At 43.0% G+C, this 23,778-nt stretch overlaps 1 protein-coding gene and 1 long non-coding RNA gene across 4 annotated transcripts; one reads left to right on the forward strand and one right to left on the reverse strand.

Annotated features, from left to right (window-relative positions):
- Positions 1-699: 699 nt before the first annotated feature.
- Positions 700-19,687, forward strand: LOC112842104 (uncharacterized). Its single transcript, XR_003213740.1, has 2 exons — positions 700-1,088; positions 18,744-19,687. It is a non-coding gene; the product is annotated as an uncharacterized LOC112842104 (long non-coding RNA).
- zc3h4 (zinc finger CCCH-type containing 4) lies at positions 8,487-23,316 on the reverse strand. Of its 3 annotated transcripts, none has more exons than XM_005461131.4 (14): positions 22,988-23,316; positions 18,114-18,402; positions 17,920-18,024; positions 17,609-17,813; positions 17,056-17,207; positions 16,680-16,773; positions 16,055-16,188; positions 15,834-15,947; positions 15,129-15,240; positions 14,486-14,595; positions 13,811-14,292; positions 13,047-13,366; positions 12,697-12,945; positions 8,487-12,466 (listed from the first exon to the last, which is right to left on the reverse strand). In XM_005461131.4, the coding sequence occupies exons 1-14, from the start codon at positions 23,065-23,067 to the stop codon at positions 10,770-10,772; spliced, it is 4,143 nt and encodes a 1,380-aa protein (XP_005461188.1). In that variant the 5' UTR covers positions 23,068-23,316; the 3' UTR covers positions 8,487-10,769. The 3 variants fall into 3 exon arrangements, with proteins under 3 accessions (XP_005461188.1, XP_005461187.1, XP_005461189.1); XM_005461130.4 differs by having other exon boundaries at positions 13,047-13,369; XM_005461132.4 differs by lacking the exon at positions 22,988-23,316 and adding an exon at positions 21,778-22,935 and having other exon boundaries at positions 13,047-13,369.
- Between the last annotated feature and the right edge of the window lie 462 nt (positions 23,317-23,778).

Here is a 23,778-nt window from a genome sequence, read left to right on the forward strand (position 1 = left end):
TGTTTAGACACTTTGTTACTTTGTTATGAAAACATTTGTTCCAATTCCTCCTGCTGAGTCCATGAAAAATGCCAACGATACTGGTCGACAGGTATAACATTCTGTTTTTGCACTGACGGGGTGATTTACTTTAGCCTTGAAGGTCCAGATGAAAGACCTTACTCGGTTAACTTTCCTCCTGTTTCAGCCGAGGTGGATGGCGTGACACTTTCAGACAGTTTGTATCACAGGCTTAAATTTTAGGACACCACAAAACTTCACGAGGAAAAGTCTAGATTAAAAACAGGATCTTATTTTGAAAACATCCAGCCCCTCATTCTCAAGACATCTGTCCTGCACGGCACAGACTCTGTTGACTGTCCCTTTCTAAATAAACAGTGCAGCCTGAACACCAGCATCGCAGTCTAATAAACTATCTCAGATTACACTCAGAGTTTTGGCTTCAAACCAAATAACTTCTAGATGTTTACATATGTGCTGAAAATATACTCCAGGATTTTATAACTCTAAGAGCTCTCTCCCAAAATTCGTACAGCATTTGAAGAATGACATTAAATGTCAGTTTCAGGATGGTTATCAGTGTAGAGAGGAAAAAGTTTTTCTTTTTTCAGACTCTGGCCTGGCTGAGAATGTGATGTTCCTTTTGGCTCTGACAGGAAAGCACAGCATTGTTTAGTTGCACAAGTGATCCATCATGGAGGAGGAATGGGACCAGTACAGAGGATGAAGAGGAAAACGGAAGGAGATATGAAAAGAGTTTGTTTTGATGGCAGCAAGGACAGTGACCATCAAACCATGAACTGTAGTAACCTGAGCACAAGGAAAGAAAGAGAGAAAGGAAAGAAAATGAGGAAAATAAAAAGGACAAGGGAGGAAAGTAGGTTTTTAAAAAGGAAAAGAAAGGAGGAGTCTTCCCAGGATGGGAGCAGCAATGGGAGGAATTTTTTTTTTCAACAGGCACAGGAAGCGGCGTGAATGTTTATTTTTGTGGGGACCAGTTTGGAGTTATAGACCTTTGGAAGGCTTCCCACTTTCTGCCATGCCTCCAAACTGCTGTTTGAGAGTCCGGACCTGGTTCCTGGGTTCAGGTAAGAAAGAGTTTTAGGTCAGGCTTAGGGTAAAGGTTCGGGTCAGGCATGTAATTGTGGGGAGTTAGGATAAGAGGCTAGAAGAGCCTAGGGAATGCAGTATGACTGCCTGTGTGTGTGTGTGTGTGTGTGTGTGTGTTTGTGTGTGTGTGTGTGTGTGTGTGTGTGCGCGCATGCACCAAGGCCTCATGGGAACTGCAAACTTGACAATCCCAGAGTCTTAGTTTGATGAAGTGGAGGGCTAAACGCTGTTATCTCACACACACAGACACACACAGACACACACAGACACACACACACACACACACACACACACACACACACACACACACACACACACACTCACCCTTATGCAAAACAACATAACATACATGTGCTTAGGCTCTCAGTTCTCCTTGAAGTCTGATTGTTTGTTTGTTTGTTTTTTCAGATAATGTGTTAAATCAATCAAATGTTGATTTCATCATCTTACATTATCCACCTGTAAAGTCCAAGTCCTAGTTAGATATCCCTGACAGAGTTCCCACGACACTCTGGGGGGTCTAAAGGTCTCCATAATAATCCAGCAGTCTCTAAAAACATCTAAGTGGAGGCTTCACAGACAGATACAGAAGCAACCAAAACATCAGGACCACTGTAGTCAAAGGGACGTCGTTATTTCCATCTGCATATAAATGATTCTGTTTTTCCATGTGCACATGTGGATAGCGTGAGTCTGAAAGTAGCATTAAGATCCCAGCACTGAGCAGAGCAGGCCTCAGTGGGAACAAGTCAGATATGGCAGCCAGGGAGGAGGTGGGTTGCAAAGTAGCTTCACGTTCACTATACAAACAGACACACTTATGCAGACAGACACATCTGTGGAACCAAAAATTACCCTTAAAGCAGCTTGAACGGCTCCACCTGTATGATGTCTACCAACTGGATATGTTGAAGGGTATCAGCTGAGCCATCAGCTGATGTTGGTAGGAATTGGCTGAAATGGACGGTGTGGTCCAGCAGAAGTGACACAAGTCTGCATGAAAACATGCAGAATTGCAGGGTTTCTTTCGTCCATCTGTTGCGTTCATTCAAAGCAATTCAATCAGAACATACAGTGAGTATTTCCAGCACTCAAGGTGCTTTGTACTGTAAGTTAAAGACCCTTTAATAATAATAAAAAAACCCAATATTCAACCAACCCCCTGTGAGAAGGCACTTTGTGACAGTGGGAAGGAAAAAATCCCTTTTAACAGGAAGAAACCTCCAGCAGCACCAGGCTCAGGGAGGGGCGGGGCCATCTGCAGTGAACGATCGAAGGTGAAGAAGGGGAAAAGGACAACACACACAGTATGGAAGAGAGTCAGAGATTAGTAATAACTAATGATCAAATGCAAAATGGTGTATAAACAAAGAGGAGCGTGAAGAAGAAACACTCGGTGCATCATGGGAAGCCCCCAGCAGCCTAGGCTTATTGCAGTATAACTACAGGGAGAGTGGGTCTACAGTAGAAAGGGTTCATTCTGATCAGGATTATCTAATCCAGATGAGTTTAATATCAAACTCATCAGGATTATCTAATCCAGATGAGTTTAATATCAAACTCATCAGGATTATCTAATCCAGATGAGTTTAATATCAAACTCATCAGGATTATCTAATCCAGATGAGTTTAATATCAAACTCACCGTTTGCCACACTGTCACAAAAAATGATCTCAGGTTTGTATTTACTGTAAGTGAAATGATGATTAATACAAACAGCCACACACACAAAGGCCGATACAACATAGATACTGAGCTGTGAGGCAGATCTATAGGAACACACACACAGGCACTCATGTGCACAGGCACCACAAGCATGTGTCTTCCACAAAGGCTCCAGTCACATGTTGAACAGATACATACCAGCATAGTGATGTCAGTTTGTTCATCCCAACCTCGCACTGCTGATCTATTCATCAGAAACTCTGCAGCTGAAGGCCACAGTGAACACTGCCAAGTCTTTTCACTGTCAGAGTCTCTCAGAAATCATTTGTTCTTAGGGTCTTCTGACGTCACGAGAGGCTGTGTGAAACTCATCGGGTGTAGCTGTGTGCTTACATTTTCTGGAGTGCCAGATGGGTGGAGTCAGCACAGTAACAGAAGATACAAGAAGTGGCACCAGGCGAGATTTAAAGAAAATCCTTCTGACGCAGCAGGTGGAGCTGACACAGAAGGGAGCGTCCTGTTCTCGAGTTTTCCTCTCATGCAGGAGAACCGGTCACGATTCCTTCACCATCTCCATCAAAGAAAGATTCATGTTAATCTGATTCCTGTTGGATCAAATAAGTCAAACCTTAAGTGATCTGTCATATGATTTGATACATTTGAAGTCTGATTCCCTCAAGAAGGATTCAGACGTTTAATTACTGTAAACAAAAATATGTTTTTAAAATAGCTGATGTTTATAGAAAGCATCAGCAGAAAATAGAGGTGTTAAACTCAGTTGGATATCAATTTGCTGTATCCCACCAGGTGCAGTTTGCTGAGGCATGTTGCCAGTTTGTGTAGAGGTCACAAAGTGGCAACATGCCACGGCAGGAGCAGAAACAGATTCACGGCTCACCTTCAGGGTTTCTCACCATTTCTACCCAAAGCACAATAAAGAGTCCTGATATTACCACAGAGACAGTGTCATCAAACCTGAACTTCATCCTTTAACAAATTAAACATTTGATTTTATGTTTTTTTCCTCAGCACATAAAAATAACATTAAAGGGACATTCCACACTTTTCAACTTTTTATCATTTCCTGTATTTTCTGTACATTTTCTCCCACAAACGTATTACATGAGGTCTAATATGGTCAGTCAGAAACATTCCCAACTGGCTGTTACACTGTTGATCACACAGACCACATAGCAATAACATTAGCTCAAAAAAATTAAAGGATCAGGTTTTAATCAGAGTACGGCATCAGGTCAGTTAAACTTCTGGGATACTGATCTGGTCAGTAAGTAGCAGAGGGCGCTGCTAATCAGTTTCAGCTGCACTAGATTGGCAACAATGGAACAAACCTCAAAACAGGAATGATTTTTCAGGTGGAGGCCACAGAAATTTCCTCCCTTCTCATCTTTTCTGACTGTTATTTCACTTGCTTTGCATTTGACCAGGGTCATGGTCACTACTGGTAGCATGAGGTGATACCTGGACCCTACAGGCACATGCTTGCTGAGGATGCACAGGTAGTCCAACTCTTCCAGGATGGCACATCAATGCAAGCCATTGCCAGACAACCTGATGTATCTCCAAGCTCAATAGCATGGAGGAGATTCCAGGAGACAGGTGGTTACTCAGGGGGCAGGGCCATAGAAAGCAACCCGTCAGTGCGACCAGTATCTGCTTCTTAGTGACAGGAGGAACAGGATGAGCACTGGCAGAGCTACAAAATGCAGCTGGTGTGAATGTCTCTGACCAAACAATCGGAAGCATACTTCATGAGGGTGGCCTGAAGACCCAACACTGTCTAGTGAACCCTGTGCTCACTGCCCAGCACCTTCAAGCCCGACTGGCATTTGCCACATGATACCAGAATTACCAGCTGCACCACTGGCGTCCTGTGCTTTTCACAGATGAGAGCAGGTTCACCTTGAGCACATGTGACAAACGCTAAAGGGTCTAGAGAAGCTGTGCAAAATGCACAAACTTCCACAGGCTAGGCAACCATCGGCAACCTGCCATTAGATATCAGGATGAATCCTTGGGCTGACTGTCAGACCCTAAGCTGGATCAGTGGGTCCTGCGCCCCCCCCGCCCCCCTGCCCCCCGGTGCACAACAATGTCTGGCCTAAATCCAACAGAGCACCTCATGTTATGTTTTGGTCCACGCGACACCTCAGACTGTCCAGTGTCTTTGAATTCAGCCCTCTGTAGGCTGATCATTTTAATTTCCATCAAATGAGTCATTCCATGACAAATCATTGTCATGGAAAGATTCACAACACGTTATCCAGTCAGTATATCTATACAGTCTGATTTTTCCCCATTGAGATCTGCTGTTTCTTTAAATTTTTCAGCAGTTTAGTGTTACGTGTTATTGAATCCTTAATCAGATGTAAAAGGTCACGTTTCGCAAACCAAATGTTGTTTGTGTGATAAGCTCAGGGGTTTGTTCAAGTGTCAGGGAAGTCTTTCCACGTTTGTACATGGTTTTGGTTGGTGACCTTTATATTTGGAATATGTGGCATAACCAGCATATAACCGTTATTAGCGCTTGTTTACACAACAACCAAGACAACAAAGTAATATCCAGGATTTCAGTTAAGACAGCTATGAATCAGGTCAGAGTTTGAGTCTGTTATTTAATTAAATAAAATAAGCTTTAATCAGGTTACAACACAGCATCTGAGGGGTTTTTGTGTGTATTGTGGATAAAAACTACTACTGTGTGCTGCTAACGGTAATGAAGTTCTAACAGAACTACATATGTTTCTGGGGTTTTCTTTGCTGCTCTGTTCGGTTCAGCGCACACAGTTCCTACCTTCCTGCCAAACACGAGGATTAAAAATAAGTCTAATAAGTCTAGCCTGTGAGCTGCAGGTTATGGTTGCAGTTTCCACAGAGTTCAGAAAGACATTCTGGCAGTTGTGTTCAAATGATCAGCTTGGCTGTCCCAACATAATAATAAGACAAAGACAGAGCAGAAATGAGAGGTGGCGTTTACATTTGTGTCCTTCTGGCATTAACAGACACTCTTATCTGAATCAGCTTCCAACAAGCAGCTCACAGAGACAGACAGACTCCCTGTCTGGAGAGCGTGGGCGCCTGGGAGAGAAAACGACCACAGGACAACAATATGTTCTTTACTTTTATTTGACGCAGATGATGGGATTAGTTGGTTAATTGTTTAAGCAAAGAAGCTCTTTAATAGTAATTGCCAGTCCTCTGGGTGCAATAAATCCCTTTAGTCCTTTAACGTCTGTGTCCTCCACTCTTCAGCGTGCAGCATGTGGGAATTTTTTAGAGACTCCCATGATAGCGAGACAGACGGGCACAAAAGAGAGAGACATAAGAGATCTTGTGAATGGAGATTGAAAGTTCAGCCTGGCCACCAACGTCACCCTTCACACGCTGCGCCCCCACAGGCGCAGGACCAGCACTACGAGCACCGCGGCTCACAGACCATCAGAGTCCAAATCCAAGCTGAAGTCGTCCTCTAAGAGGATCACATCTTCTAAATATACTCTCACCACAGGTAGTTTCCCCGAACAGGGAGCTAAGCAGATTACTGATAACAGATACGCCCAACGCACAACTCAGAGTGTGAGGGAACTCTGGGAAAACACCAGTATGAGTACAGGTCATCTACTTAACAATACAAAAAAACCCCAATGCATCATACTAAAAGTAGACGACAGCACTGCATATTTCCCTATTTCAGCAATGAGTTTTCATGTCCTCGGAAGTCTGGATCACCATATTCAATCCCACGGATCTTATCTGGAAAACTTCAGCTGTGCTGAAGAGTGAAGAACGTTTTGTGATTCTTTTTTTTTGTTGTTTTAAATTCAGTGGATTTTCCAGACTGTCTTTACTTTACTTTCAGTTTTGTCATTACTAAAAATGTAAACCTATTTAATCGTTTTAATGTTTTCTAAATAAATTAAAATGGAGAAAAAGAAGAAGTTGAGAATAGATATTACAATACAAACCAAAGTTTATTGAAGGCAGTTCACGTGCAGATGTCCCAAATTTTGATAAGCATCTGCACCTCAGCCTCCTCAGGCCAAATTAAGAAAGACCCAAGTCAAAGATAAATGTGAAGTAATCAGGGCAGTCTTTACAGAGCTCTAAAAGCACTTTGTCACATTAAATTATATTTTTATTTATAACCATGCTATAATATTTTCTGATAAAACAATACAATGGTTTAAATCATAACTGTCTTACCATGAACTATATTTTATTGTCAAGAATGAAAAATCTTGACCTCTAAAACGTTGTTCCACAGGGGTCTGCTCACACGGGCGTGCTTGGGATCATTGTCCTTCTGCAGAGCAGAGCAACCAAAGTTTACCTGTCAGACTCTAGATTACTTTGGTAAACAGGGGAGTTCACTGTCGACTCGGTGACTGTAAGGTGCCTCAGCCTCGTGGCTGCAAAACCAGCCCAGATCATCACCCCTCCAACAGCGTGCTGGCAGTTGGTTTGAGGTGTTTGTGCTCATGTTCTGGGTACTTTAGTTGGTGCTGTGCATCATTGTCAAACATCTCCACTTTGGTCTGCTGTGCTCCTGAAGTCTTGTGGTTTGTTCAGATACAACTTTGCAAACGTAAGCTGGAAACACGTCCAAAAAAGCCCCACTTGTTCATTCTCATTCTAATTTCGAACTTTTAAATTTAACATGCCAACTGAGGCCTAAACATTGCACGGTACATCACCCTGGAGTAAATTTGCTGAGACGTCCACTCATTCAGATGGACTTCATGTTGTTTGTTCCCCAGCTGATGGCCAACAACGATTACTTCTCTAACATCATTGCTGAGCTCATTTCTTCTTGTTTCAACACACACCTAAGACCACATAGTGAATCATTATACTCTATACAATGGACTCCATGTATGTGCAGTGCCTTACAAAAAGTAGTGTACAACTGATAATCACTGCCCTGTAGTTTTTGTTAAATAATTTTGTAATGTCATACTTTGTTTCTACCTAATTTTTAGACAATTTTTAATATTTCTCAATTTCTAAAACCTTAGAATTTAAAGAGGGTATTCTCTAATTTATTTATGATGTTGTAGATTTTGTGTTTTACATTACTGCATTTGACCAAGGAAGACATAGGAAGTTCCAGACATCAAATCTCTTAATTAAATAAAGGTAATAATCATTTTAATTAGCTATTGGATAACCTTGTATAACATTGTGTTGTGCTGTGCTGAAGGTCACAGGCAGGTACAACACGTAGAACCAAACCGTCAGAGGAGAACATGTGCGCTCGCGTGTGTGATAGGAAACCTTTGAGGTTCGGGATGAATAGTTTGTCTTCCTGGAGCCAGCGCTGCAGGATGGGAGGGTAGCAGGAAGTGAGTCAGTAGTGGATCGTACTTAACCAGGAAACAGGCTGTGTGCTGCTGAGGTACTGATCCAAATCCACAGGGGCCGAGCCAAGAACTGCACGGTTCAGGTCTAAATATATAAAAGAACAATAAAAAAAAAATGACAGCTCGCTTGTGCAAAATACATCTGAAAAGCAGGCCAAAGGGTGTTTTTAGATAATCTGTGATTTGACTGGAGATGCAGACAGCTCAGCGGTCACTACGTTCATCCTGCTGAACAATTGTGACTTCAATGAATTACTTAGAGGCTTCGAAAGAAAACAAAAATGGGTCATATGAATCATCCGAGGTAATAACGACACAGGAAACACTTGAAACTGATTGATCATGTATTAATTTTATTTAAATACTTACAACCTCACCTACAGTGTACAGTTAGAAAACTCCACTCCTCCAAAGACGAGAACTGGATACTGGTCAAATTTACATAGTGAGGGAAAAACAAACAAAATAATAAAATATTTTTTTAAAAAAAGAAAAAAAAGAAATCCATAAAGGAAAAAACAAACAACTTTCACACTTGCTATAGCTGACACTCAGCCTCCTGACAGGCTTTTAAATGGACTGGCAGGGAGGAGGACATAATAGTGAATTTTTCTTATCTGAATCTTCATACACAAAACCAGACATGAACGTCTTTCCTCTCCTCACGCTGCTGCAGAGCGCCAACGCCCCACTGAGGTGAGTGGTAATCTCTGACATACAAAATGATTCAGCTCAAAATTTACAAGTGAGGAAGTATATTTACTCAAGTATAAAAAAATAAATTAAAACGTTTATACACAAGACAGACGACAACGATCCTGAGAGCTGTTGTACAATCTTCACTTTCTGGAGGTCAAAAACGTCTGAACCCGCCACAACTGACCGCACACGCACAGATTCACCAACGAGAATGGCAATGAAACCGCTCCCTCCTTATAACAAACAGGAACAACCGCTTTCCCTCACCCTGATTCAGACGCTGGACTCACTTCCAATTCACGGTGTTTATGGCAGACGTTCTGGAGAGAAGACTTGCACTCTCATCTAGGCTGTAAGTCCAAACCATGAAGTGAACATTTCCACAATTACACGTCCACTTTTTCAAACAATTTTTTAGTTCGTTTCATTTATTTTGGTTGGCATGGTTCAGATGAAAAGCAGAGGGAGCACAGATCAACGCGAGACGTACAAGTTATCTGAATTTTAGGTCCAAATGTAGTTTATGATTGTCATGGTGCCACCAGCCAAGCATTTCAATTGAGAATGGAAGACGGAAAACTTCTCTATTCAGAACAGCTAATAAAACAAAACAAAGAAACTAAACACGGAGATGTAGATGACTTTTAATTCAGTGGTCCAAATTCGAATGTAATCAGGAGGAAATACATGGAAATAACTTTGACAAAACCGGTTTTGGCAGCAGAGATAAAAAGGACATGATTCAATGGATAACTAACCGCTACCTAAATGTGCCAGTGGAGAGCGAAGTGACCGAGTCAGTCATCAGTCTGAGCAGCTAAACCTGTTTCCTGCTTTTTCCTAACACCCATTAAGCTCTACGGAAACTAGAGCTTAAGTGCTCTCCATATTCACAAACCGATAAAAATAAATGTTCAAGTGAAAGTCTGTTTCTCCTCACAGCAACCAGACCGGAGTAAAGGCAAAATCTGTGAGAATTAGGGGCTTCAACGGTTGTGTAGTGGTTAAAGAGCCTGTCACCTGTAAGAGCTAAACACCTGAAATGGAGCTGTACATGAACAGCGTGAAGGGTTACAGCCACTCAAAATATTAATACAAGCCTCAGAGACACAAGCTGACAGTGCAAAGGAGTAGAAAAATACTTAAAAAAGCATTTAAGTAGAATAAAGATTTAGGGTTAGACCATTTCAGTCATTTCTGCAGGAAAAAAAGTAACATGAAAAGAAAAAAAAAATGGTTTAGTTTGATATAACGCCAACGACAGAGAACAGTGGATGAAAGCAAAGGCAGTGATATGGAGGGCATTTAGTTTTGACAGGTGTAAAGTAAGTTGCCTCAGTGCTCTTGATTCTGTTTAAAGAAACACCAAAAATAAACAATATATTGTTGGGAAAATCAGATATAAAAAAAGCTTTTAATTTGTTACAAAGAGCACAGCCATCTGTAACTAACCAAAAAATATGCATATATACACGAGCACATCAGCTTTAAGAAGAGAAGAAATACGAAACAGAAGGATGTGAGAAACTTAAATAAAAGGAGATTTAAACACATGTGATGCTTAAAGTTTCATTCCATATAAATGTGTTCTGTTGTCAGGATAATCATTTTCATTAAGCACTGAGATGAGAGAATACATCTATTTATACATCAATAAGTCTGTTTAAAATAGAGATTTCACTTTAAACTTTAAACGCTACCCGAGAGTCTTTTATAGAATCTGAAACACTGTGGTTGAGTGTGTGTGTGTGTGTCTGTGTGTGTAATACGTCTGCTGCCAATCTTATCTAAACTCGTCTTACAGGCAGTTGCCGCAGTGCAAGTTTCTCTTTTCACTGACATGTTCAGTGTCCAAAAACTTGAATCAACCCACACCCAGCTGCCACATCTGGGGCGTCAGGGTTCCAGGATCAGTGTCACTGGCAGAAGGGAGAGGCTGTGGGGTCAAAGCCTTTGAAAACTTCCTTCAGGGAGCCGTTGTCCTGCTCTGTGGCTGCCTGATCAGACTGTGCAGGGCTGTTTCCCCCAAAGGGGCTGCTTGTCCCACCAGGCTTACTAGCCTGCTTCACAACACCAAATAAAGAGGATACCGGTAGGTTATGGACCCCTGCGGGCCCCTGGTCTGCAGCAGATCCAGGAGCACCCTGACCTCCAGGTGCAACCACCCCAGCTGCAGCAGCCCCGCCCTGAGCTGTGGAGTTAGGTGAAGGCGCAGGTTTGGGCCGGGGCCTGTTATAGCTGTTGTATCTATCCGTGCCTTGCTCTGTACTTTTCTCTGGCTCTGGTTGGTCCAATGCAGACTTCCGAACAAAGAGGGGCTCCTTGGATTTAGGTTTACTCGTTGTGGGGTCACTGAGTTTGGACTCAGTTTGGCTGGCTGAGCTGGGTGAGTTGTTAGAGCCACTGCTGGTACCAGGGCTGCCTGGTTTGTTAGTCCGAGGGTCATACAGACTAATGCTGCTCAGCACACTGGCACCCCCTGGTGTCCCGGCCCCTACACTGCGCCCTGCCCCAACTGAGGAGAGCAGCCGTGGGTCGTAGGGAGCAATGGCAGGTGGAGAAGAACTAGATGCTGGTGCAGGAGATGTGGAGGGAGGGGGCGCAGGTTCTGATGGCTGCTTCAGTGCCGACTTCTGTGGCTGGAGACGGGGATCAGAGGGGACTTTGCGGGCAACACGGGGGTCAACAGGCTTTTCTATAGAAGCTGCAGGCATGGACTGAGGTTGACCCATAACTGGCATAGTGGTAGGAGGTGTGGGTAAATGAGGAGGAGAAGGAGTCTGGGACGTGCTGGAGTTAACATTCTTCAGGATGCGAGACAGAAATTCAAATTCTGGGAGGGTGGAAGCTGAGGAGGAGGGAGCAGGGGCATCTAAGGAAGGAGGAGGCTGTACGGAAGGAGGCTGCGAGTGAGGGAGCGGCGTGTGGAGCTGCTGCTGACCGCGGGACAGACGTGAGTCAAGGGTGGACACGGGAGGGATGCCTGGGGGTAGAGGAAGCAGGTCCTGCTTGGGAATAGGGAGCGGAAGCAGATCTTCAGGAGACCAGGTGATGGTTTTAGCGAAGGCTGGCATGTGAAGAATAATATCCTTCTTGATGTGGCTGAACTGCTGCAACTGGGAACGTGGGTCTTTCAGAGCCATACCCATAAGCGGATCCAGAGGAATCGGCACAGGCTTGTCCCGTAGAACCCGCTCAGTCTCTTCCTCATCCACTGCCGGGGTCGTGAGCGGAGGAGGCTTATAGACCAGGGGAGGTTCAGGCTTAGCAGCTGGAGGCGAATGGGAGGCGGATCCTACTGAGGCAGCGGCAGCTAGCCTGGCTAGCCTGGGGTCTGCAGGTGGTCCAGATGACGATGGAGCGAGCGTGGAGTGGGTGGGGTCAGAGATTTGAGCTGACTCAGCAGCACGTGCCAAGCGTGGATCCCGAGCTAAGCGGGGGTCTGCTGGGCGAGCTGGAGGGTGGGAAGGAGAGGCTTTCTGGAGGCGTGGGTCGCTTGGATGCACGTCAGATTTCTGAGGAGCCTGGGTCTGCTGACGGAGGGTCTTCAGGATGGAAGTCACGCTACCACCGCCATCCTCATCCTCACTAGAATACCAGTTCCCTGAGTCACCTAGGAAAAGAGGGATTTGACATTTTGGTCAACTCTAAGCAATCACTGAAAGGGTCACCTCTGTCTCATTTCTGTTACACTTAAAATGGTTTTAAGTCTGAAGTCTTTGGTTTTACAGGTTTCTCCTGTTTTTGGACATTCATACGGAAAGAGGAATAGTTGCAAAGGATGCTACAACTCACTATGCCACAGGAATCATTTATACACAGATGCAGGTGCTGTTCCCCTACCTTCAGTGTCTCTGCTTTTTTCTGCTCCTCCCTCGGCCATCCTGCGAGCCCTTTCCTCTTCCTCTTGCTGCTTCTGTTGGATCCTCATGAAGAGGACGCGCTGAGCTGGTGGCAGAAAGTCAGGCACAGAGATCCCTCCCTGATTGGCTGTGGCTCCATTAGCAGGGCCTTCCTGGCTGCCTGACTGATTTCCAAATTTTCCTGTTCCTCCTCTCTCGTCCATACCGGAAAAACCCTGGTAACTGTCACCTGATAGGGAACAGACGACATTCTCATAAGTTTAAGAGCCACCATTGTTTGAAGTAAGCTGCTCCAACTCTATTTTGGTATTTAGTATAAAATGATCTCACCTTCTTGAACCACTCCCTCCATCTTCATACCCTCTTGCTGATTGTAGAAGTTATTGTAGAAGTTTCCTCCTCCCTGAGGAGGACCTGGAGGCATAGCACCTCCATGTGGAGGGCCCTCTCCTGGTGGAAATCCTCCCATCATTGGTGGTCCACCGGGTCCCATGTTGGGAGGGCCCTGGTTCATTCCAAGGTTGGGGCCCATGTTCTGCATGTCAGGGGGCATCATACCTGGAGGGGCAGGGAATCGGGGAGGAGGGGCACCAGGGGGCCCTTGAGGTCCAGGTGTTGGGGTCTGACCCTGGTTGGTACTGGGGGCCTGGCTTCTAATACAAAAGCGGGAGTGTGATTTAGAATTCGGATAGTGACTCTCAAAGCAAACTTTTTTTTAATTATTTAGAGTTAATTTAAAAAACGTAGATACTAATTCCTGTTAGACATTATTCTCTCTGCTAGTTGTGCATTTCCTAGAAGTCTGACAAAATCAATACTCAAATACTAAAATAATTATTGCACTGAAAATCCTTTGTCTACTCAACACTCAGGTTTTGGGAGGAACCTTTGAGCTGTTGTGAATCTAAGCAGCTGCTTCTCACCCTTAAAGCAGTTTCACAAATGTTCAGAAAACGTTTTCAGTTCTCAGAGTAAAAACCTCACACAGTATTCCTACATTCCAAAAACTGAGAACTTGGATCTTCTTACAGACAAAGTCAGGATGTGGATTATACAAATACTCTCTTTAATTCTTTGCATTTCTGATCTCTTACCTAACTGCCAGTTTCTGGGCCAGCTGTCCTGTGGGCTGAACTTTAATCTCAAACAACGAGGGGATCTTCTTCCCCATGCCTCCTCCTCCTCCTCCACCAGCAGGAGGTGGGGGACCCATGTGGGGAGGAGGAGGAGGGCCAGCTGGATTCGGCGGGCCACCTTGGAAGGGACTTCCATCAGGACCGTGGACAGGTGGACCGGCGCAGGGACCAGGGCCAGGGCCAGGAATAGGCCCTGGTCCTGGGGGACCTTTGACAACTATGGGCACCTGATTAGGTCCAGGAAGACCCCCAAAGTCACCAGTTGGAGGCCCAGCAAAATCCACACCACCTGTGTTGGTTTCAACAGGAACTGGCCGGGGAGGGGTTGGGAGGAGGCCGACTCCAGGAGGGGGCTTAGGAAGCGGGTTAATTCCTTGCTTCTTCAGCTCCTCCACCTCTTTTTCGTCCTCAGCTCCAGCTTCTGCATCCTCTGCCAGCATCTACAAAACCAAGAAAAATTCACTGCTAGGTGAATCTTAAAAAAACACAACTGAAGGCAAACAAAAACAACAGTCTGTCAACTTAAATTGGCAGACTGTGCAAGTGGCAAAAATCTAACTTATATACACTTAATAGTGTGAGAGTTTACAGAAAATAAACGAGGTGACTGTCTTCGAGGTCGGAGGTTCCTACCTTGTTAAGCAGCTCCCGAGTATCATCGTTGAGTTCCTCATGGGAGAACATACACTCGTCACCATTGACACACTTCCCTGTGGTGTGGAACAGCTTACAGGGGAATTCACGTAGCACGGGAGTCAAGGAGGAACACTCGTGTCACATTATCAGTTGTGTCAACACAGTTATCAGACAAAGTGGGTAAGGCGATTGATACAGCATGGCATCATATTTAACCTCACTCACATACAGCAGTAAATCATTTACCCTGATTATTGGATATAACAATTTACTAGTTCATCTTTTCTTCATAGTTTTAATGGTTGTTCAAACTAATATGAAAACTAAATGGTCATTTTAACGATTGGAGCTTTTAAAAAACAAACAAACCCTGAAACAAAACACTGGTGCATATATCGAGCAAGGGGTCAACTTTGGCCTGGTGGGCCGCCAGGATCGGAATAAACTGGTGTAAACCCTGGTTTGATTTCACTTATGCAATTTCATACTGGTAAATATTGCCAGCTTGACTTTTAACTTGACTCACTAGTCAGAGATTTAAGTTTAATTTGATTGGAAAAACTGGTTCTGATCCACAACTCCAGACTGCCTTATCTATACTGATAAAGAGGCTCTCCATGTGGTCAACAGCAAAGGATATCATGCATGTAAGGACAGTGGTCAGCTCGGGCACAGAATCCAGTGATGTAGAACTTGCACAACTCCTTCTTCTTTGGCAGCTCAATGTCATGGCTGAAGTTACAGTGGTCGCCCTGTTGGATGGAAAAAACGTGTGTGTTATGGATGTCAGGGCTGAGGCAGAAGCCTACAGATAATTTGTAGACCAAAATAAACAACACAGCATTTCCTCTGCATCTTGCAGCTGTCGTTATTACATGCTGCTGTAAGAGTTTGTTAGTATAAAGCCTTTTATAATATTTGTATTTAGCTATAGATTCCTGGCACCAAACGTTGAAATTTCCACTGGAAACCATTGTATTTTTATCCAGTCAGGGGGTAGCTAGTGTGCTAAACAGTATAGTTGGGTTTAAATTTGTTTCTAAAACATGTTTATAAAACTCTAAAATACTTTTTTTTTAAATGCATTTGAGGTATGAAATCATGAAAAACTATTAGAAAGTTACAACTCTGCATGTGTGATTTGGCAGAGATGTGCGCCGGATGCCCTTCCTAATGCAACCTCAAAGGAGATGTGCGCATGTCCGATTGGAACTAATGTAATACAAAATTTGGAAATGTACTCTTATTTCAACTTAATATGTGCACTTTGAAAAGTGAACTGAACTGCATGTATATAACAAAATAGCATTAATAATACATATTAATGATATTTGTGCCATCCTACCCAAGTGCATCTCCCCTCGATGTAGTACTTGCAGATGGCCTTTCCTTTCTTGTCCTGATGCTTTTCATTCTGATTCCTCCTCCCCATTCCCGGGCCATCACCTCCAACACCATCCTGAATCCACCGCACACAACCAGCAAAGACAAATTAGCTGTACTGTCCAGTTTGTTACCAGATCAGGGCGCTTTAGGCTGAGCTCATAATAATTATGAAAGTTTTACCCCATTGTCCATGTCTCCGTTGTCATCATCATTCCCCATGTCTCCTCTTCCTCTCCCTCTGTTTCGACCCTTTGCTCCTCTAATCATACCCCGTCCTCCTTTACCTCTGCCTCGCCCGCGGCCCCCTTTACCACCTGGTGGAGAAGTCAACAGACAGTGTGAGTGAACTTTTGGGCAAAAGAAAAGGATCTATTTCCCCATTAATTTTGCATAATTCATAGTTTAGCCATTTTAGTTCCCTTAACCCTCCCTTTAATGCTCAGGCAACTTTCTGCTGATTGGCCTCACAAACAGGTTTTAACAGCATGTGGGGCTTCAGTGCTCAGCTAGAGCTGTGTGCCATAGTATGGACATCTAGCTTCTATGACATCAACAGGATGAAAGATTTAAAAAAAAAAAATACTGAAACTGAATGTTTAGAACAGTCTGGTACCTCAGTTTTTGGCTCACAGAAACACTTGCACATACACTGATGGCATTATGTGAGTCTTTGGCCATATTTAATATGCGCACAAACCATTATCTCAATAATATATGAAAACAAGAAAAAACAAACAATGTAGGTCCAATTTAAATAAAAGGATACTTTAGATTTCTGCAAGAAATTAAGAGACGAAGAACAAACCTCTGCCTCTGTCTTTGGACTTCTTGTACTGGTTGAGCTCTTTCGAGTAGTCATCATAGTCATCATCACCCATGTCGTAGTCATCATCTCCATACTGTATGGACAGGGATTATTATTGTCATTTACTGACTCTTAATGAACTTGGAGCAAAATATAAATAGTACAGAAGCTGTATGTTTGTCTAAGCCAGATCAGGCTAGTTTTCTGAAGTAAATTATTGCTCCACGTGGTTTTTGTTTACTGGCACACTTCCAGTATATTTAAACAACTGCACACATACACAAAACACAGGAAATGTAGGAGGGAAACATTTTTGCCTTCTAAACTTTGACCAAAGCAAAAGACAATGGGTTTTATTCTGAGCTCTAATCCTTACCTCCATTTCATCTCCGTAGCCGTCTCCATCATCATCTCCTCCCATCTTTCCTCCTCCGCCTCGCCCTCCTCTTCCTCTGCTTCCTCCTCTTCCCCTCCTCCCTCCTCTCATTAATCCTCGGCCTCTCTGGTTCTTCATACGACCTCTGCCCCCTGCACAGAGACAAAGAGAGAAGTGAAGTAAGAATAAGCTAAAAAAGCAGGACACCACCTGTCAGCAACTTATCTGTGAAATTTGGATTGATAAGAGAACTTGTATGTATGTATGTATGTATGTATGCAAATATGCTCGAGTGTGTGCCACATATGTGCAAATTCAACTGTGGTGCAGGTAAAATAGTGAACTTTGATAACACAGTGATAAATTTTTCTCTTTACTTGTTTGAAAATATCCCCAGAAAAGACGGCTGGCCTTGTCACAATGTTGGATCTTAGATTTGATTTTTCCGTGTACGGTCTTGTTATTAAACCATGTTGACTTGTCAGCTGAGCAAATATTTAGCAAACAGCAGAATATGTTTAAAAGTCTATTTTTCAAACTGCCGTGAAACTACCTCGCCCACCACGGCCGCCTCCTCCCTCCTTGGCCTTTCGGTACTGGTTGAGCTCCTTGGTGAAGTCATCGTAGTCATCATCCCCCATATCTTCATCTTCCTCTCCCTCATAGTTGTCATCTTCGTAGTCATCGTAACCTCCATAACCCTGTTTGTCCATCTTCATGTAACCACCTCTCTTTGAGCCAACGTAGCTCCCGCGAGACTAGAGAGAGATAAGACATTGATAAACTGAGAATACTGTCATAATGATCACATTTTATTATGTACACATAATATGAGTGTGGGGAAAGTTTTCTTTTCAGACTTACAGAACCGTACTGGGGGCTGTACTCTCTATACTTCCTTTTCTCACTGGGACTGTAGTCAGACTCCTCACTGTAGTCTGAGTGGTCATCATCCGAGGACGCATGACGCTGAGAGAAAAAGGGACAAATGTTAGAGTTGATATTTTTAAGCCAGAAAACAAGGGTGTTTTCACCTCTGCGTTAACCACAATTCTTACTTTATGTCGTGATTTGCGTTTCTTCTTGGACCTCCTCTTTTCTCTTTCTCGCTCCTTCTTCCGCTTCCTCTTACGACGGTGGGCTCTCTCGTCATCTGAATCGCTGCTAGCATGGCGCTCCCTACTTCGCCGAGGCCGCTCCGCTGACCCTTCGTGGCCTCCTTCACCTCCACCCACTTCTTCACCGTCTCCACCTGGACCGACTGCTGACACACCTGCCATTTCTTCCTCCTCCATTTCTCCCCCATCATCTTCCAACTCGCCCTCCTCCAGCTCTCCATCTTCTGCCCTGTATATGAAAAGAAAGCCATCTTTAATGTTACGGCCACAAAATTTTACAAAGATAAATGCACAATAAAATTCTACAAACAAAGAGGAAGAAGCAAGAATGACTTTATTTATGCAGCTGGGGATAAATCGGCGAAAACGAGTACAGAGGCTTGGTGAATTTGAAAATTGAGGATACAGGAAAACATGCGCAATTAAGAACGAGTCATCGATCATAATCTGCTGCTAATATCATAGATGGTGCCATTTTTTGATTGAGCCGTCTCGATTTCTGATTTTCAAAATTATCAGTCAAATTCATCTAGATCCTTGTTTACTGTGTGTCGTATTTTTGTAACCCAGGTATGCCGCCGAGAGGAGACCCTGGGATAGATACAGGACATGCTGGAGAGATCATGTCTCTCAGCTGGCTCAGGAACCCCTCAGTGTCCCCTTGGAGAGCTGGAGGATCTGGCTGGAGGGGTCTGAGGGTCTCTGCTTACACTGCTGCCATGTGACTGTGATATGAGCTGATGGTTGTCTATAATTCTAAAAGAGACTATTATTCTGTAGCACGTACCACTTTCTGCCAGGAACATTTCTGATGCTGAAGATTTACAAGGTTATACGGTGTATTCTGATGGACTGACTGTCACACTGTTAGATGGGTAAATGTAAATTTAACTGCAGAATTTGAAATCTATGATAGGTTGATGTTAAAGTTAATGATTTTGTATTTGTATTCACATGCATTCCTGTAAAGACTGCACATAATAAATATCTGGGACTGCCATAAGAATCAGCCAAGGATGACCTTTCAATCGTATAAGCCAGGTGAAGGCAACACTAAAATGTCAAACAACACTTTATGCATACACTGGGAGGGATATATAATCGCACTAAAGATTAAAAAAACAAACTCAAACGCTCCTGCAGTGAGGTTAGACTGCACAGCTGCTTATTGACATATTATCTAGGTCATCCAAACAGAAGGATAGATAAAAAAAGGCTGAATGGTGAACTAAAATACACAAAACTGTGTATTCAAGGCGAACTTTCTACATCGTCTACACAGCTTCCAGAAACAGCATCAACAGCTTTCCTTTGGATTTAACCTCATAACGTGATGAGCATGAACAATTTTAGACTTCAAATTAGGTCATGTGTATATGTAATACTGTGCTCCTATTATTAACACTCACGACAGCAATGCTGGTGTCTTTTCACCTCGTTAGCCTCTGTGCGTGTGTTATCATACACAGATAAAATGCAATCATCACTCCTACAGCAGCAGGAGTAACCACAAAGGAAGTCTGCGCAATATGCCAAGTGTTCATGTTTTTGTCTGTATGCAGACAGATTTTAGCCACCACAGCTGGAACACTGCCAGAGTAAAAGGATCCGGAGGTAAAAATACCCTATAAGGCCTATTTTTCTTTTGAATGTATTTTAACTTCTTATATGAAGCACATCCATCTGGTGTAGAAAAAAAATAAACAGAGACAGTTCCTGATGTCTGCTGTAACTGAGGACTACCTCAGAGAAGGTTTTGAGTACTTTAACGTGTTTATGTTTGGCCATCTCTCAAAATAACAAGAACTTGCAACAGAGTGCTGCAGTAATGAGTCTAAATCTCAGATTAAATTGCTGAACAAAATATGTATTTATCATAAACTTTTATTTTCCACAGAGCTCATTTCCTGCCACAATCTAGAAGCCCGTGGAAACATCCTACTGGCTTTTAGCTGAGGGAGCCAGGTCGATGCCAACTTCTGGGCTGGCCTACAAAAGAAAAAAAAAAAACCTGTGGCACTCTGTTACGTCAAAACTGTGCAAGACACACGTCATAAAATGTTGACACAAAAATGTTAGTAACAAAGAAAAGAAAAAATATTAGTCCCTCCCTATTTGAGAAAGACGCTTGTGTCTCTCCTGCAAAAGCCAACACCCAAAGTAGGCTGACAAGCACTGTGTCCAGCAGACAGGGAGAGGTCTGAGCTCTGGATGATGTGAACAGGAGTTAACTGATTCACTGAGAAGACTACTGCCATTCAGTATCAGACTCTCAAAGGCAGGTTTTGTCCTCCTCTGAGTCCACAGTGAGCTAAGATGGAGCAGGTGGTGGAAGACAGTTGATCTGCTTTTGAGGCAAAATGTCAACTCCACTGTACGTGTAGTCTGCACTGCACCACATCCTCAGCTCACTGGCTTTCTCAGGGGAAGCAAACTTATCAGCCTTAATCATCAGAGCCCACTTTCTCCCCTCAAAACAGCAAATATCTTATTAAAAAAAAAGAGAATGCCACAAACACATTAGCTTAAAGATTAGCTTAAAGAAGAATGAAAACTGTCTCCAGCAAAGTCCACCTTCCACCACAAATCCTGGCTGCTACCAAGATTTAGCCTGCCAAGGGACTGCTTCGAGGAGTACAAAGGTCATCTTTCATTAGTAGCTATTCCAGATTTGACTGATTTTTAGGTTTGACAGTGCAAAGATATCCACAGATGACCTAGTAAACTTTCACTTTTATTAAAAATAAGCTTATAAAACCTGGACTCACTCCCAGAACAAAATTCAGTTATCTGCTGATTGCTCACAAGACACAATCCAGAATAAACAACAAAATCTGTCTTCATATTTGGTACTCGGGACCATGGGCCAGAATTAAACTACACTTATTCTCTCTGGAAATAAGTAGAAAGACACGCAGTATCAGATACCAACTAACCCAGTCCAGTCCATTTTTGACTTATTATCTGAAACATTTTAGCAGACTCTATAAGATTATTTGTCCTAAAAACAGCTATCAGCTTTTAATCAAACACCACAAACTCAGCCCCCTACTTTATGACTCACATTACTGCACAGACCTGTTACAAAGAAGGGCTCCCTTTCATAGCACAGGGATTTGGCTGCATTGTGAAGGCAGGTTGTTGTGAATAGGGGGTGGCTGGGATTCGCTATGGGCACAAGCTGTTGGCCTCCCTGCAATTCTGAAATGCCCCCATACACACACATATAACCTGCTGCTTCTCAATTTAAGGAATAATGTAAAACAGGAAACCCCATTCAAGCATACTCTATACTACCAAAACAAGCTTAGCTGTACAGAGCTGTGGAGAGGAAAAACTGTTATTTACTTAGTTATTTGTAAGCTGAGCACAATAAAGTCCAGTCCTGTGCATGATCAGTTCGCCATGTTAGTTACACCAGACAGTTTCCATTTATATCCAAAGTGTAAAATCTCCTAACAGACAGCTGAAGTTTAGCAGAGCACATGATTATTCCGGATCAAATGGTTTACCATGCATTATGGCACATTATTAGCTCAATATTCGACTCCATAACTTAACTCTATAAGCACAAAGGGCCACGATTAAAATGGGGAATACTTACTGTGACGGGCTCTCTTCACATTTTGCACTCAAAACAACAGAAAAAAATTAAATTTCTCGCTAAACTTTCGGGGACACTAAGTTGGGGTTTGTGGGGATTGGAAAGTGGGGGACCAACCGGGTACAGCAAATTTTGCCAACTGGGGACAGTGGAGAAGGGAACTTTTGTGTTTGACTTGAAACACTTTTGGGATGCTTTGCAGACGTTTTACACATTTTGGGGGAGGTGGGGGGACTTCGGGGGGATGTTGGGGACGAGTCAGTGTGGGCACGACTGTGAATAAAAATGGCATGTTAGTTAAAATACATCCATAACTACAGCAAAAAGGAAAAAAAAAAAAAAATTTAACGACAATTAAACGTTGACTGTTAAAGGGCGTTAATAAGGGGAGCTAAAGGGTTTTTCTTGTTTGAGTTATTTACAATTAATGAGACGAGGAGACGACGACAATTTTAAGTGCGTAGCGCCAAGGGTGCAATAAAGTGCTACACACCGCCAACGGCACAAATGCATTTGAACCGATAATAATCGACGATGGTGATCAAATGACTTAAAGTTGGGCTACTTAAAAAAAACAGCAGCCCTTAGAAATATCGACGACCTTAAAAATCACAGTCAACATAAGTATTAGCCCTTAGCTTAGCCTTTCTCTGTTGTTGCCAACAGCATACGTTGGTAACACCAGCTAATATGCTAACGCTGCTAGCCTGAAAGTAGGCCTCACCGTTAGCAAAAAAACACCAGTTTAATGTTTGTGTTTTTTTCTTTTAACGCTGTGATCGCTATTGTTACCAAACACACACACACGATTAACTGAACTAATTAGTTAAGTTTTTTTTAAGAGAGGGTGATTAGTTAGCCAAGGCGCCGTGATCAGTCGTCGAATTGTTAAGTATGGTCGCTTAAAGTATGATTTATCAGCTGTTTCAACCTCATCTTTTTTCCTTGAGACAGGCTGGCTCAAGTCGATTGCTCGTTGATTGTGATAAACGTAAATAAAACAAAGGGAACAACGTTATCCCAGAAGTTTTTTTGGCCTCCCAGTTGGCGTTGTCGTATCAACATGGCGTTACCTCTGTACTCGTTTTCCAGAAAAGGCGAGTTTAATCCCTCTGACAGAAAAAAAGGAAAAAGAAACCCCGGGCTTTTTGTGTAAAAGCACAGGACAAATAAATAATTTCATTTAAATATGACTGTAGAATTACTCGACCTTTCGTCAGTCAGGAGACTGTTGTGTTCGTGGTTGGTAGTTGGGGAGTTTGGATGGACAGTCATGCTTTCCACAGCCATTTCCTCTAGCTACATTGAGGTGCAAAAAATTACAACTCGACACTGGAAACTACTGGCTTATGCGTCACTTCACACTAGGATCTAATTGTTTTGATTTTAGGAAGAGTTTCAGTTCATAGTAGGCAATTCTCCACTACAGTTGTAAGAGAAATATTGAGTCCTGACGTTCTCCGTCCTACTGTAGCGATGTGAAATGACGACTGATGAACCTAAAATGGCCGACCGTCTTCTCTAAGGAGAAAAGGGGCTGGCCTCCCCGAGAGTGACATCATGACGAATAACGTACGCTCCTCACGGAAATCAACGAATGGCAAAATTACAGGGTAAAATTAGGCCTGGGTATTGACTTGCAGGTAAACCTTCTCCCCCAAGTAATCTTATCCGATTATTAAGGATTTCAAAACGTGTATTTTTTTTTAAGGTTAGTACTAGATAGATGTCTTTCTCCCTGTTACTTACGTTGGTTTGAAGTCAATTTCATTCACGGTATTTTATTCTTAGGTCGCTGTGTTATCTTTCGTATAATATTTCGTGTTAGTGAATAAAAGATTGGTCATTCTACACCTCATTTTCTTCTCTAGCCTCGTACTTGTTAGGGTCATTATAACACAAAGGTTCAATGTTCTTAAATTCTCGACTCTGCGGGCAGTCTGATTATAAGACAATGCCCAGGGAAAAATCAGCCCCAATCTCCTGCACAGTTACGTGACA

Source organism: Oreochromis niloticus, linkage group LG14 (genome assembly GCF_001858045.2).
Source record: "Oreochromis niloticus isolate F11D_XX linkage group LG14, O_niloticus_UMD_NMBU, whole genome shotgun sequence".
In the NCBI taxonomy this organism is placed as follows: Eukaryota; Metazoa; Chordata; class Actinopteri; order Cichliformes; family Cichlidae; genus Oreochromis; species Oreochromis niloticus.